Here is a 16,383-nt window from a genome sequence, read left to right as displayed (position 1 = left end):
AAAAGTTCTAGTGACTCTGAATCAAAGTAATTTTACTGCATGACATCAACACCAAGGTAATCAATTGGTGTGCAATCACCCACACACCTATACTATACTACGAATCAAGGTTGAATCTATCATTTCCAGTTCACTGGATTTTGTGTCGATTGAAAGAGGGCTAATTCAGCCCAGTTCTTATAAGCTAACGAACCCCCAAGCCCCAGCTCGATGAACTGCAAGACATTGCCGTCTACTTGCACTGCAGCTGCCTCTGCAACGGCTTGGAGCTCCACGTGACCTCCTGCACGGCGGCCGGGAAGATGACCGTGGGCTTCCTCCTGCTCTCCTCCAGGTAGGGGAAGTCCTCGGTGAAGTGCAGGCCGCGGCTCTCGCGCCTGGCCAGCGCGCTCTTGACGACGAGCTTGGCGCAGCAGAAGAGGTTGCGCATCTCGCAGGCCTCGATGCCCACCATGGTCGGCTTCCACCCCCGCCGGAACAAAAACTCCTCCCACTCCGACTCCATGTCGCCGATCTTCCACTCGGCCTGCTTCAGCCGCCCCGTCGACCGCACGATGCCGACGTACTCCCACATCACCGACTGCAGCTCCGTCCTGGCCTGCCTCGTCCGCTCCACGATGTCCGACAGCGCGCCGTCGCCCAGCGACGACCACGGCAGCGTCGGCCGCGCCCATCTCGCCGCCAGGGAAGCGTCGCCGTCGCCGTCGCCGTCGCCGTCGGCGTCCAACATGTGGTCGATGGACGGCTGCACCGCCCTCCTGGCGAACACCAGCGCCTCCAGCAGCGAGTTGCTCGCCAGCCGGTTCGCGCCGTGCAGCCCCGTGCACGCGACCTCGCCGGCGACGTACAGGCCCTTCACGTTGGTCTCCCCCTGCAGCCCGGCCCGGACGCCGCCGCACATGTAGTGCGCCGCCGGGACCACCGGGATGGGCTGCCGTGTGATGTCCAGGCCGTACCGCAGGCACTCGGCGGCGATGTTGGGGAAGTGAGCAAGAACCTTCTCTCTTGGCTTGTGGCTGATGTCCAGGAGGACGTAGTTCTCGCCTCGCTTCTTCAGCTGGTCATCTATGCTCCTCGCAACCACATCTCTTGGCGCCAACTCGGCGCGATCGTCGTACATGGGCATGAATCTCTCCATGGACTGATTGTAAAGAATTCCTCCGTCTCCTCTGACCGCTTCCGTTATGAGGAATGCATTCTCTCTTCTTGTCTTTGGCTTGATTGGCAGGCCCTCATCTGAAAGTGCAGTTGGATGGAACTGCACAAACCTGACAATGCAAAGTAGACACTTTTTTAGTTATGATATGAACACTAGTCATATAATAAGTAGAAGAAAAACTGAATTAGGAACAATTGAAGGCGTAGAAATTTGCAAGGTACCTACTGCTACAAACAAACAGAATCCTAGTGTATAAATTTTAACTAGCGAATAATAGGGATGGCTACAAATTTTTATATGTTTTATATTGAGACAAAAGGGGTGAGGATATCTCAGAGCAACAGAAACTCACTCCATATTGGATATTACAGCCTGAGCACGATGAGACATCGCGATTCCATCCCCTGTAGCTACCTGAAACATCAAATTTCAAGGAATCTGTTCACCTACTAATAATTGTATACTACTGAAAAAGCATGTTGGCTTTAGCAGAATAGACAACAGAAAGATAATGACAGACGTTGGCTTAAATAAAAGATATTAAAGAGTGCAGTATCCTGAACAATACCAGTGGATTGGTGGTTGTGGGATATATATGGCCAACTCCTCCTGATGCAAGCAGTGTCACTTTCGAGATGAAACGGACTACCTGGATAACATAAGAACAGTTTTTGACAAGAGTGGTGCCAAAAGTTTATAACTGAAACGACAAACGACACAAGAGGAAATGAGGCACACTTGTAAAAGAGTGTAAGAAAACTAAAAGATATACCTTCTGAGTTTCAATGTCTATCGAATCCACTCCATAGCAATATATTTCACCATTTTTCTGCAACAGAACAGTGCATATTAGTCAGCAACCCCTCCTGTTTCATCTAAAAAAAATACTTTAAGTGGAGAGTTTACAATTGGAGGAGGAAATTAGGCATATCATGGCACAGTACATATTTACACCTACATGACATAATTGTAATTGGCTTCGTTTCCATAAAAAGAACATGTAACAAGGTCATGGAAGTTCCTGTGACTTAAAAACAAATTAATTCAGCAAAGGCATTGAAAGTTGGGAAATTGAGCAAAAACAAGGACAATGTGTCAAATTTGAGTGTAAATCTGAGAACAGAGGTGGGGAAATGATCAAATAGAAAGGCAAATTGCAAGTTAATCACCACCAGAGTATGACATTTTAAGGTTGCGTTTTAGAGGCCACAAATAGAAAGGCAAATTGCAAGTTAATCACCACCGAGTACGACATTTTAAGGTTGTGTTTAAGAGGTCACTATCGACAAACATGTGGATCGAAAAGCGACGATAGAAGGCCATTAAGATCCGATCTCTTGGCCTTGTCGCTTCCTGCACTGTTTCCTGAAAAGTGAGCACTTCAACAACCATGTTCTGAAACCTTTTTTATACTCTGGACTGCTTTAAGCCTACGGCCACTAATTATAAGCAAGTTCCACTATTTTAGCTGTTTCTAAAATGTTCTGTTATTTTGTTGTTTTGTAAAGTCAGATGACGGAAGGAAATCATTAATCTGGCCAATCACCAGTTCGCAAACAGTTTTGTGTAGTCCAAGGCTAGTTGCCAGGTACCAATATATATGTTGATGAAGGCAATCAGGAAAACAACATGCACACAACTATATAGAAGGCAGCGTTCAAAAGTAACAGAAGGAAAAAACCACATGCAAAAACACACCCAATGGAGTATTATCCGCCAAATAAACTAGAGATCAATGACTGGCATAAGAAGAGTATATACCAACCTGGCATGTCAATAGATCAATAGCAAAGTGATGACCAAACAACGATATGTTATCATCATTGTCAACTGCTTGAAGTAGTGCTCTTTCAATCTCTCTTCCAGTCATATCAGCAGAATGGACAATCCTGTTGTGAGAATGTCCACCTTCCCTTGCAAGGTGCAGCCTACCGTCTTCACCATGGTCGAATGAGGCACCCATGGCAATTAGTTCCTTGACACGCTCTGGACCTTCTGTGCAAACTACCTAAAAAACAGCATAAAGGTTATTTATTAGCTAACAAATATGAATTAGCAACTGTACAAATGGAGGGAAGAATTTGTTCACAAGCGATGATTTGCTGTAAAATGTGTCAATACGACGTTGAGAACATTGAATGACTACTGTGAGGATGGTGGATGCTAAAAGCTTACCCTGACGGTCTCTTCGTCACACAGATAAGCCCCGGCAACAATTGTGTCTTCCATGTGACTTTCTACAGAATCCGAGGGGCATAGAACGGCGCTAACACCGCCTTGTGCATAGTTTGTGTTGCTCTCATAAGGCTCTGCCTTGGTGATAATAGCAACAGAGCCGTGCTTTGAAACTTCCAGAGCATACCTTAGGCCAGCGACACCACTGCCAATAACCACGAAATCGAAGAATTTTGTGGTATCATCTTGCAGGCAGGAAAAAGTAGAGGCTCTGGTGGCGCTGATCCTGTGTCTCACATGATGCTGGGAGACAGTAGCAGATTTTGCGCCCATGAAACGAGGCACGGTACCTAGTCTGCTTAAGCAGAATTAACACACTGTCATCAGACTAAACAATGCAACAGTGATACCACAGGAAGGAGCTGTCACATGAGAGGCGCAAATTGCTATAACTAACTCGATTAACTGAAAATGCTTTACATGTTTGGTCCTTATTTTAGCTATAAATTCGGTCAGCTTGGAATTCCTATACGGCTTCTTTTCCAAAAGTAGTAAAGAATAAATGTGGAGAACAACTTTAAGCGATGAAAATCAATGCCCGAAAGTTGAACAGCTTGATTAAGAATGATATATAGAACTTCAAAGTAAAATTAAAAAAAAAAGTCATCAGGCTATTAAACTACAATATGCTGTTGGGATCTTTTGGGGAAAAAAATTAAGCATTTGACACAGCGCCTGAAGAACAATTGACAGTAACAACTTCACCTGGAGATATCAAGCTTGGAGCATCTTCTGAAAGAGAGAAAAGGCAGTCCCGAAGCTTGCATGTGCCCTTTGTCCACATGCATCGCCCCTGCGCAATGGAGGCTCGCAAAGCCGTTCGTCAGGTTCGCCATGGCGGCCTCCTTGGGCCTGCAAAAACAACTAGACCAGAGCACCGGGATTGATCAAGAACCTCGGATTTCACGGAGCGGAGGCACGAAAGCAAGAATAATCCCGAGGAATAAGGAGCAGCAGAAGCAAGAATTCCGAGGAAACAACGAGGCAACGGTTCCCGAGCGGCAAGAAGAGGAGATCTAATCATCCCCCGGCAAACGACAAAAATAGTAATAAAAAAAAGTAGCTTTCGAGAGATCGGATCAGACAATTTTAACCAAGAACAGAGAAGCCGCGTGGAGGAGTGGACTGAACTCTCACCTGTGGCTGTGCGAGAGACGCTAGCTCCTGGCTCCAATGGCAAAGGACACGACGAGGAGGAGAAGGCCCGGGAATTCCAGAAGCAGCAGCGCTGGAAGTCACGGCCTTTGGGGCTCCGAAAAGAGCGAGCGGGGGCGATGGAGCGGCTCGGGCGGGCAGCGGTTTATTGCGTAGGGACGGCGGCGAGGGAAGCCACGGGAGAAAAAGGGAGGGAGGGAGGGAGAGGGACAGGCTGGGGAGAGGAGGCAGGGTGGAGCCAGCCAGAGGCCAGAGCCAAAGAAAGGGCAGCGAGCGTGGACGGGAGATGGTTGATGGCGCTTCCGCTTGGCTCAGAAAGGAAACAAAAAAGACTAGGCGAGGAAAATTCCTGGCACCCCGAGGCGCCACATCGGCGGCGACGACCGATGACGCCGCCGCCACCACCTCGGCTCGCGTAGTCGTGTGGGTGTGGTGCCAGCTTCTCGCATGGACGGGACGGGACCGGGAGGTTCACCGGATCTTGGGCGTCGTCGCCGTGGGTCCCCGCTCGTGCTCGCTTTTGGCATTCTGGGGACGGCGTACCTAGGCGCGCGGCGGGGCCCAGAGAATCACGGCGGCCGGTGTGGGTCAGCCGCCGTCGTGGAGGTTGTGGCGGCGGATTTCTACGCTGACTTTTGCTCCATTTTTTTTCTTTTTCCTTTATTTAGGAGGTCTCGAGGCCAAGACAGGGACAGGATGCGGAATTCCAAATTTCCACCACAAAACCAGCCCACTTGGTTGCTGAAACTTGCTCAAATACATCAAATCAAATCAAATCAGAATACGTGTTAATTTGTTTTCATAAGATACTCTACCCATTTTAAATTATAAATTATTTTAACTTTTTTAGGTATATTTGTTTTGTTATTTATCTAAGATTTAATATATGTCTAGATATATAACAAAATAGATAAATCAAAAAAGTTAAAACAATTTATAATTTAGAACGAATAGAGTAGCTAGCTAAATAGGCTCGCCAGTCTATTTTTCATCTCTATAATTTTATTGTTAGAATCGATCTTATGCTAGAACTTACATTGTTATTCAATAGCTTAAGAATACTTAGTACCCTATTTAACTTTGTTGCATGGCTAGCTATTTTCTTTTCGCCGGTGGGATGCACACAAGCCCCTTTGAATCGCATGTTTTTTCCTGTTTATGCTGGTTCTGTAAAAAAAAAAAACTAATCCTCATGACATTCCTGTGTTTCAAAGCGACCTAGATAAACTTTCATGTGTTTCTATTCTTGTCCAAATTAGGCCCTGTTTAGTTACCCACCAGAAAAAATTTCATCCATTTCATCGAATCTTTTGGACACATGCATGAAATATTAAATGTAGATAAAAAAATAAACTAATTACACAGTTTGGTTGAAAATCGCGAGACGAATCTTTTAAGCCTAGTTAGTCTATGATTAGCCTTAAGTGCTACAGTAATCCACATGTGCTAATGACAGATTAATTATGTTTAATAGACTTGTCTTGCAGTTTCCAAACGAGTTATGTAATTTGTTTTTTATCAGTTTCTAAAAACCCCTTCCGACATCCTTCTGACACATCCGATGTGACACCTAAAAAATTTTTCATTCCCAATCTAAACAGGGCCTTAAGCCTTGTTTAGTTCCAATTTTTTTTGCAAAATCGATACTGTAGCATTTTCGTTTGTATTTGACAAAAATTGTCCAATCATGAACTAACTAGGCTCAAAAGATTCGTCTCGTCAATTTCGACCAAACTGTGCAATTAGTTTTTATTTTCATTTATATTTAATACTCCATGCATGCGTCTAAAGATTCGATGTGACGGAGAATCTGAAAAATTTTGTAAAATTTTTTGGAACTAAACAAGGCCTTAAACAACTGTCCACCTCCTATTCACGTCCCAGTTGTGCCATCTGTCATTTTGATAGCACACATGTGTCCACATCATAGATGTTGTCTTGTAATGCATCGCCTTGTACTCTCCCCATTTATAAATATATGATTTTTATTTTCAAAAACCAAAATATAAAAATAATGATATCTATAATGGTGCATTAATATCATTTAGCTGATCATAAATATGGTTATAGTATATTTTTGTTTAATAAATTCATAAATATTACTAATATTTTCATAAAGTTAGTTAATTAATGTAAAATGACTAGATTAAGAAAAGAATTGTAACTTTTTGGGATGAGAAGTGCTTACTATGAAATACTCTAGAAGAAAAGAGAAACTCATGACCTTATGTCAATAATTAAAATTAGGCTACATTTGGCACAACTCCGCTTCATTTTATTAGTGAAGGCACTTTTTTGCGCTTCAGCTTTATGAACGACTCTATTGATGGAGCTAGAACCGTTTTGGTAAATTATTTTCTTAAAATATGCTCTCATAGAATGGCAGTAAGGATGAGGTGAAGCTACTATTTTGGCTCCATCTCATCTTAAACTTCTATGAGAACACGTTTTTAGGAGCTTGCTGGATGAAACCATTTTGTTGTACCTTATTTAGCACAAAACGATTCGAAACGACCTCTTGAGCCAGTAGAGAAGCCCTGTGAAACGGGGCTTAGTACTAGTGGTTAGTGGATCCATATAGAACCCTTTATTATTATCTTTTTAGATAAAGGATATTTTATATCCGGCTTCATCTATCGACTGATAGAATCAGGCTAATTATTACAAAGTTTGAGTCCACCGGCCAACATGCCGCTAAAAAAAGTCGAACTTAAAATAAAAACAATTGGAATAGAACTGACTAAGAAGAGGAAATAGATCTAGTTGATAGCCATCCATTGGAATTGAAGAACTTCAAAGCTAACATCTCAAGATATCGCCCCGTTGAAATCAACTCATTCCGTAGATCCTCACACCGCTGCAATTGTGCCCACTGTCGAAGCCAATGAGTTCCTCTGAAAAGAATCTGCAAAAAAGATTTTGGTCTACTTTTATCAAAAATCACCTCGTTTCTTGTTAACCACACGGTCCAGCTAAGCGCCGCCGCTGCTATCAATAACAATGAGTTTAGGTTTTTATTACCCCTTTTGGACCATCTATTAAAAAGGTCAGACAAACTTAAGGGGGGAGATATGCCAAACAACATATGTACCGCTCGCCACAGAAATTTAGCATAAAAACAATCCAAAAAAAGATGTCGAATGGTTTCTGGAAGGTGACAGAAGGCACACGTCGTGTCACCGATCCAGTGTCGCCTAACAAGGTTATCCTTAGTTAATATGACACCTTTTTTTAGATACCACAGAAAAACTTTTATTTTTGTGGGAATTTTAATTTGCTAAATATCTTGTGAGACTGTAATCCCATTGTTAATTAACGCAGCGTACATGGATTTTACAGAGAAGCTGCCAGATGAATGTAACGCCCAGACAAAAATATCCCTTTCTTCATGTAAGTTCAATTCCTGTACAGAATTGACAATTCTGTGCCAGTCCCTTAGGTTTGCCCCCACTAAATTTCGGCGAAAAGAAATATTTAATGGGGATGAACTAAGTACTTGTGCCACAGAGTCTTGTTTTCTTCTTACAATATTGAACAACGCTGGGAATCTATCTTTTAGAGGTTTATTTCCCATCCAGGTGTCAAACCAGAATCGGGTTTGTGACCCGTCTTTGACCTTGAATGAGCCAAAACCCATGAAGGTGTCTTTAACATTCATCAAGCTTCTCCAAAAATGTGAGTCTGTAGGTTTTTTAACACAACTCCCTAGGGTCTTATCTTTTATGTATTTATTTCTTAAAAGTTCCTGCCACAAACCATCCTCATTCAACAATTTAAATAACCATTTACTCAACAAACATTTATTTTGGATGTCTAAATTTTGAATACCTAGTCCACCTTGTATTTTAGGCTGGCATAATAGTTCCCACTTGGCTAGTCTATATTTACGTTTATGTTGGTCGTTTTGCCAGTAGAAGCGTGATCTAAAACAGTCAATTTTTTCTAGCACTTCTCTTGGGAGTTCGAAGAAAGACATCATAAACATCGGTAAACTAGAAAGCACCGAGTTTATTAAGGTTAAACGCCCCCCGACTGAAAGCGTTTTATCTTTCCAACCACTGAGTTTCTTTTCAATTTGCTTCTCGATCATTTGCCAATCTTTGTTTTTTAATTTCCTAGTATGCATCGGAAGACCAAGATATCGAAAGGGGAACTTCCCAACTCTACATCTAAACAGTTGCGAATAGAACACTTCATAATCTTTTGCTTTACCAAAACAAAAGATTTCACTTTTGTGAAAGTTTATTTTGAGTTCTGATAGTTGTTCGAAAGTACTCAGAATTAATTTCATATTTATCGCTTTCTGAACATCATGATTCATAAAAATCACCGTATCATCCGCATACTGTAGGATAGACAAGCCATCTTGAATAAGGTGGGGAATAACCCCTTCAACTTGTCCTGATTCCTTTGCTCTAGAAATTATTACAGCCAACATATCCGCCACTATATTAAATAAAATTGGCGACATTGGATCCCCCTGCCGCAGACCTTTTTTTATTTGGAAATAAGGACCCAGTTGATCATTGATCTTAATATTAACATTTCTCCCTTGTGTGAATTGTTCTACCCAACCGCACCATTTTTGTGAAAAGCCTTTCATTCTCAGTGTTTGTTGTAAGAAACTCCATTTTACCTTATCATACGCTTTCTCAAAATCATGAATCGTTTCGTGAAGAATTACAGCCCCTTCCATGATATTTCTACCAGGTAAAAAAGCTGTTTGTGTTGGTCTAATAATTTTATGGACTACGGTAGATAATCTATTAGTTGCCACTTTGGTAAAGATTTTGAAAGAGACATTCAACCAACAAATTGGCCTATATTGTTGAATTACTTTCGCATCCTTCTGTTTAGGTAGCAAAATTATGGTGCCGAAGTTGAGACTATTTAATGGGAGTGAGCCATTATAAAAGTCCGTGAACATAGCCATCAGATCATCCTTTATCAAAGACCAGAAGACCTGATAAAACTCTGGCGGAAACCCATCTGGCCCTGGTGCCTTATTATGTTCCATTTGGAAAACAACACTCCTCACTTCGTCTTCAGTAAAATTGGCTGTTAAAAACTCATTTTCCAGAATCGAAACCCGAGGAATGTCCTCAGTTTGAAACTCATCCATGTAGATGGTAGAGTTCTCTGATGGGCCAAAAAGTGACTTATAATACTTGGTGATATGCTTTTTAAGTTGAGCATCACCGGTTATTATATCATTCCCATCTTCTAACTGGAAAATACGAGTTTTCCTATGCCTACCATTTGCCAACAAATGATAGTACTTCGTATTTGCATCTCCCTCTAATAGATATTTTACCTTAGCCCTTTGATACCATTTAAGTTCTTCTTCACGGAGAAGGTCAGCTAGCCTTTCATTTAACACATGTTTTAGATACAACTCTGTTTCATCGAGAGTGCAGTTCTCTGCCTTTTTATCCAATTCATCTAGTTTGTTTAAGAGAGTCAACTTTTCTTTCTTATAGGCCCCACTTACATCCTTTGCCCATCCTCTGAGATACTGGCATAATCTTCTAATTTTAGCTTGCCACCTCTGTATAGGAGTACCATAAGCCGGGACAGCCTGCCATACTTCTCTTACTAAATCACAGAATCCATCTCTCATCAACCATCCTAGTTCGAACTTAAACTGGGCTTGATAAGATGAGGATGAATTATTTGTGCAGCAAAGTAGTGGAGTGTGATCAGAAATCTCTCTAGATAGGGCAGTTACAGTGATATGTGGGAACTTTGACTCAAAATCCGTACAAACCAATATTCTGTCCAATTTTTCGAAAGTTGGACATTGTAAATGATTAGCCCACGTATATTTCCTACCTGATAGAACTAGCTCCCTAAGGTTTAAAGTGTCAATCACAGCATTAAACAGAAAGGGCCACCTATCATTATAATTATCAGTACTCTTCTCATCAGGGCTACGAATAATGTTAAAATCACCACCCATGATAATTGGGCAAGTGTCTTTTGAACATACTCGCACAACCTCTGAAAGAAAATTTGATTTGAGTTCTACCTGAGCTGGCCCATAAATAGAGATTAAATTAAATTTAAAGTCATCTTCCCTCTGACGAACTTTAAAACGGATAAAAAAAATCCCCTTCTTCAATCTCACCAATATCATAGGCTAATAAGTTTATCCCTAGAATCATGCCACCAGATCGGCCCCGTGGAGCCATGCAATGCCAAAGAAAATCTCTGCCAGCACAGATATTATTCAAGGTAGATTGCGGAAAATTGGCTCTGCCTGTCTCTGATAAGACAATAAAATCTAAATTTCTTTCTTTTGTTAAGTCAGATAAGAATCTATATTTTTTTGGGTCGGCAAACCCATTACAGTTCCAAAAAATACCTTTCATTTAGAACCCCTTTTTTTTATTATTTTTGGATTTTTTTCTTGTTCCACAGCGTGACCTTTTGATTGGTGATATAGGGGTCTGTAAACACAACGGGTCGCAACCCCCACCACCTAGGTCTTCAGAAACCTCTGAACAAATGAAATTTAAGGCTTCTAGATCTAAAATTTCTTCCGTGGAACATAAAGTAGAAGCATCGTTAAAAGTCAGATCCTCTGCTATGCTAATATTCTCGTTCAATCTATGAGCTTCTAACTCTCTCAGAGAATTCAAAGATGATAAAACTTCTTTTTGGCTAGTACCCAACGTTATCCCTAAAGAATTAATAGAAGACTGCAAAATAGAATCATCAACAGTATGAAAAGAGTTTGGGAGAGTTTTGTTACCTTCACCTGGAGAGGAGTCCAAGTTTTTATGAGCTTTTAATTTGGACGCCTTCTCAAGAGAGTGTTGATCTGAAGTTCTCGCATTTCTTTTACTGGATCTTATCAGAGGCACTGTCCCACCATTGAGCACATTAGCATTCCAATGACCAGTTCCATCTTCTGTTAACCCGCACTGAGCAAGCACTACTGTTGGTTTCTTATTTGCTTGGACAACTGCTGGTGCTGATTGTGCACCTATATCCTTGCTTTGAAGAATCCCAGAACCAGCACCCTTTTCTTTTTCGACTGCACTATTGTGCTTACCGATCTGAGGTTGCTGTTCCTTAGGAGCATTCACTTCTGTTCGTCCCTCTTTTTTGCCATCTTCATCCATTGGATCCTCTTCTTTTCCCCCTTTTGGATCATCTAGGGCTGCTGATTATTAGTTCTATTATTCTTAGCTGGGGTTGCTGATTATTTGTTCTATTAGCTGTGGCTGCTGACTAATAATGTCTTCATGAGCATGAATGAATCCGTCGATTCAGCAACGACAAACCCCTTGCCTAGCACAGTGGCGCATGGGAGCAGCGAGAAGGTGGCACCAGCATGGCATGGCACGAGACGCGTGACATGACGGCGCCAGGCCACTAGCCCAAGGACCTCCTGTGTCCTGTGCTGACTCTTTTTTTTTTAAAAAAAAAAACTGTCCTGACGCTTTTTTTTTTTGTCCTGATTCCTGAGTCCTCCTGGCTCGGAGCGACGAAGCGAAACTTACGTGGGCCTCCGTCTTCCCGCCTTGCCGTATTTCCGGCCCAACCGATCAATGGAAGATGGGCCCGTGGGCCTGCCAACAACGAGACAACATGTCTGTGGGCTCGGCTCAATTTAAGAATTCCAAACTTCGACCACGAAGCAACTAGAATCATTGATCACGCTTTGGAAGGAAAACCACAACATTTAACTTAATATAAGCTAGCTATATAAGATTATTATAAAACTAGAAAAGATCATCTAATCTAACTTAATATATGCTAGCGATCCCACCACGCTCAAAGAGCGAGCTCTGACGAAGAAGAAGAATCGAGGGAGGGAGTGGAAGAGAAGAGGATAGCACTTATATAACTTAGGTTTGCACGTGCAAGTTTTTATGGGGTTGCTTGGTTCTCGATACGCGCTTTGCCTCTCCTCACTTGTTGCGTCGGCATGAGCGACGAGGTGATTGATCGGGCGGGCGAGTAGATTTTCCTTTCTCACGTGAGCGAGCATATTCTTGGCAGCACATACTTAAAAACAGTCAGGGTAAAAAAACCAAACACTTATCCATTTTTTGGCTATTCTAGCTCGGTAAGGCCAAACAACGCATAGCAAAAAAGAACTAAGTAGCCCCTATTTTTTCGCTAGTTATCCATCACGCATATACTAGTACTCACTTCGTTTTAAATTATTAGTCACTTTGAATTCTTCTGTATATGTATTTTGTTATGAATCTAGATATATAATATATGTTTAGATACACCTTAAATTTTAAGTATTAAAAAAATTTAAAGTAACTTATAATTTAAAAACAGAGAAAGTATAAAATTATACTAATTTTACTAAATCGGACGTCTTCCTGAATGACCATGTTTGAAGAATGTCCACCGATAAAGATAAAGCGCGAACAATGTCCGTCGACAAATACCACAACTAAAAGATGTCTACGAGCAAATTTGCTCTTAATGAAATGGTGTTTTTTTCCCCTCACCATCACGTTTTTCCGCGCGGAGTACTGTCACACATGACAGATGAGATCATGAGATGACACGCGCACGGGGGGAACGAGACCGGGGCCTTGTTTAGTTCAATAAAAAAACAAAAAGTTTTCAAGATTCTCCGTCACATCAAATCTTGCGGCACATGTATGAACCATTAAATATAGACGACAGCAAAAACTAATTACACAGTTCAGCTGGAAATCGCGAGATGAATCTTTTGATCTTAGTTAGTTCATAATTAGATAGTATTTGTCACAAACAAACGAAAATGCTACACTACCGAAATCCGAAATCTTTAAGGAAGTAAACAAGACCCGGGAAAATATACCACGCGGAGCCGGGTGAGTGCCCAGACAAACGAAAGGTAAACGACGTGGGATGCAGCAGAGGCAGAGCAGCATGGCCCTGTTGGGTGCCTTGCCCTGTTGTTTAGGGGCTCTTTGCCTTGCAGTGCCGCGGAGGCGGACCGGAAGACCCGAGGGAAAAATGTGTGGACCCCACGTCGTCATACAGACATATACACCCATGGAACCATCTCTTCCAGAAGACGACCCAGCGGAGCGGAACCTTGCGCACGCACGGGAGGAAGGGGGGCCTTTCCGCGTTCCCACTCGTAGACGCACATGGCGCTTCCGTTCATTTCCTGGCTGCTTCGCCTTGCCGCCCAAGCATAGCAACCGGTCCCCGTCCCGGCCGTTCCCTCTCGCACGGATCTCACTCCCCGTGTCCACGTCGCCGTCGAATCTTCTTCCTCTTGCTGCCTTCCCCACCACGCACACTACTGTTGTATGCCACACCACCACCAATTTAGGCACTATTTAGTTCCAACTTTTTTTACAAAATAGACATGGTAATTTTTATTTGTATTTTACAAATATTATCTAGTTATACACTACTCCCTCCGTACCAGGATTAGATGACGTTTATGATATGATTGTGCTTACCGAAGAGTCATTAATTAAGGGCTAATCTTCCGGTTTAGCCCCTATTAAATGGAGCCGAAGGTATTCCTAGACATGAGTTACTGGGATGGTTTCGAGGTGTGCGTGCGTGAGGGCAGCGGTTCGAATCCCACGTCCTGCGTCTTTTTTGCTCTGCGACTAACGATGCGGCAGGGGCATTCCAGTCCTCCAGACTTCTTCAGAGCTACAACAAAAATTCGTCTCATAAATTACGATGCAGCAGGGGCATTCCAGTCCTCCGGACTTCTTCAGAGCTACAACGTCATGTTTTACGAAATCTATACAAGTGCCCAGAACGTCACTTAAATCTGGTATGGAGGGAGTATTTAGATTTAAAAAATCCGTCTCATAAATTATAAATGAATTGTATAATTAGTTTTATTTTTTATTTATATTTAATACATTATGTATACGTCTAAAGATTCGATGATTTTGTAAAGTCTTTTAAAACTAAACAAGGCCCTAACCAGCTCGTGAGTTGCGGGCAGCTACCTGCTTTCCGTTCCGTTATTGCTTGCGGCCCGCTCCCCTCCCCCGCGTCACCCGATCCGTCGCCTCAGCCCCCCCCCCTTCCATTCGTCTCAGGCCTTGTTTAGTTCTTAAAAAAACTTTTGCAAAATTTTTCAGATTCTTCGTCACATCGAATCTTTAAACGCATGCATGAAGTATTAAATATAGATAAAAATAAAAACTAATTGCACAGTTTGGTCGAAATTGACGAGACGAATCTTTTGAGCCTAGCTAGTCCATGATTGGACAATTTTTGTCAAATACAAACGAAAGTGCTACAATATCGATTTTGCAAAAAAATTTGGAACTAAATAAGGCCTCACGCGCATTCCCATTTCCCTTCCTTTATAAACGCCGCCGCCCAACCATCTCCTCCCACCACCACCACACAGCCGACGAGTAGCTCCGCGCCCCCACTTCCACCCAGTGCACGCACACGCACACGCAGCCGCGGCCAGTCAGCTAGCAGCCGCAGTCAGCCCACCCCATGTCCGCAATGGCAACGGCGCCACCTTCCCCAGCCCCGCGCCTCGACTCCGTGCTCAGCTTCAGCGACGCCCCGGCCTCGCCGGCCCCGGCCGAGGCCGCCGCCACGCTCGCCTTCTCCGACGCCGGCAGCGGCAGCGACACCGACGCCGAGGACGACGCCGACTTCGAGTTCGCGTTCGCGCCGCCGCTGTCGCCGCGCGCCGGGGCCTACCCCGCGCTGGCGCCGGCCGACGACCTCTTCGCGCACGGCCGCATCATCGCGGCATACCCGCTCTTTGACCGCCACCTCGTCAACGACGAGGCGTCGTCATCGTTGTCGCCGCCGTCGGACCTACACCAGCAGGCGTCCACGGCGCCGCCGTCGCCGGACACGTACTGCGCGTGGGCGCCGCGGTCCGCGCCGGGGTCGCCGTCGCGGGATTACCCCCCGCCGGCTGCGGCGGCGGCGGCGTTCCCCAAATCGTCCTCCACCGGTGAGGCACGCCGCTTCTGGCGCCTGCGGGACCTCGTTTCCGGCGGCGGCGGCCGCTCCCACAGTGACGGCAAGGAGAAGTTCGTCTTCCTGCAACCCAGCTCCAGTCCCGCCACCAAGGCCGCGGCGGCGCCCCTGCAGAAGCAGGGGAAGAAGAAGACGAAGGGTAGCACCGGCAACGGCAAGGCCGCTGGGGCCACCGAGATGGACATGGCCACCGCGCACAGGCTCTTCTACGGCAAGCCTGCCGCCGCCGGCGCCGCCGCGCTCGCCAGCGACAGGACCAAGCAGCAGCAGCAGTCGTACCTACCCTACCGCCCCTCCATCGTCGGCTTCTTCACCACCGCGCACGCGCTCGGCCGCTCGCACCACCCCTACTAGCTTAGCGTAGCTACCCGCCGCCGGCGATCACCACCAAGCTGATCTCCGAAGAAAAAGAAAAAAAGATTCTTTCGTTCATAGTAAATACTACAGTTCCTGCTAGCAGCTATGGTTAATTCCATATTTCCGTCCAATTTGTTCATCAGCTGTTCTTTTTTCGCCGTGCATTCCAATCCTGTGAATACAAAAAAAAGAAAGAAAGAAAAGAATTGCGCGCCATTGTTGACTCTGAATTCGTCGTATATTACAATATACTTCGTCATCATCCATGTGATTTTATTATTAGTTCCGCCACCGTGCTGGTTAGCGAAAGCGACCTGCTTCATCTTGGATAAGCAACTACTGTTCATCGTTCTGACCGCGACCACGTACGATTGATTGGTCGAATCTGTCAGCCTAAATTAGCCAACAATACTCTTTTTGTCATGATTTAGGACGCAAAGGAACAAGGCGATCGTCGGCCAGGTCAAACTCAAACGCTGGAGCAGCTGAATCGTCGCCGCTTGCATCGCATCAGGATTGAGGAGAAGCTT

General features: G+C 44.1%; 2 protein-coding genes across 2 annotated transcripts; one reads left to right on the top strand and one right to left on the bottom strand.

Annotated features, from left to right (window-relative positions):
• LOC8069937 (L-aspartate oxidase, chloroplastic) lies at window positions 12-4,848 on the bottom strand. Its single transcript, XM_002451448.2, has 8 exons — window positions 4,532-4,848; window positions 4,100-4,258; window positions 3,335-3,689; window positions 2,925-3,167; window positions 1,932-1,988; window positions 1,728-1,808; window positions 1,512-1,573; window positions 12-1,268 (listed from the first exon to the last, which is right to left on the bottom strand). The coding sequence occupies exons 2-8, from the start codon at window positions 4,228-4,230 to the stop codon at window positions 233-235; spliced, it is 1,965 nt and encodes a 654-aa protein (XP_002451493.1). The 5' UTR covers window positions 4,231-4,258; window positions 4,532-4,848; the 3' UTR covers window positions 12-232.
• Window positions 14,888-16,104, top strand: LOC8057525. The gene has a single exon (XM_002453222.2). It carries the CDS (start codon window positions 14,996-14,998, stop codon window positions 15,848-15,850), a length of 855 nt encoding a protein of 284 aa, XP_002453267.2. The 5' UTR covers window positions 14,888-14,995; the 3' UTR covers window positions 15,851-16,104.

This window comes from Sorghum bicolor, chromosome 4 (assembly GCF_000003195.3).
Source record: "Sorghum bicolor cultivar BTx623 chromosome 4, Sorghum_bicolor_NCBIv3, whole genome shotgun sequence".
Taxonomy (NCBI): Eukaryota; Viridiplantae; Streptophyta; class Magnoliopsida; order Poales; family Poaceae; genus Sorghum; species Sorghum bicolor.
Note: the sequence above shows the minus strand (reverse complement) of the source record. Positions and strands in the feature narration are given on the sequence as shown.

What these genes read in the sequence shown, in the direction of transcription:
- LOC8069937 (XM_002451448.2), bottom strand. Translation starts at nt 4,230, where the DNA reads ATGGCGAACCTGACGAACGGCTTTGCGAGCCTCCATTGCGCAGGGGCG. An exon ending in GTGACGAAGAGACCGTCAGG is followed by an intron (nt 3,168 to 3,334) that starts GTAAGCTTTTAG and finishes GCTGTTTTTTAG; the next exon opens with GTAGTTTGCACAGAAGGTCC. An exon ending in TTGATCTATTGACATGCCAG is followed by an intron (nt 1,989 to 2,924) that starts GTTGGTATATAC and finishes GTTCTGTTGCAG; the next exon opens with AAAAATGGTGAAATATATTG.
- LOC8057525 (XM_002453222.2), top strand. Translation starts at nt 14,996, where the DNA reads ATGTCCGCAATGGCAACGGCGCCACCTTCCCCAGCCCCGCGCCTCGAC.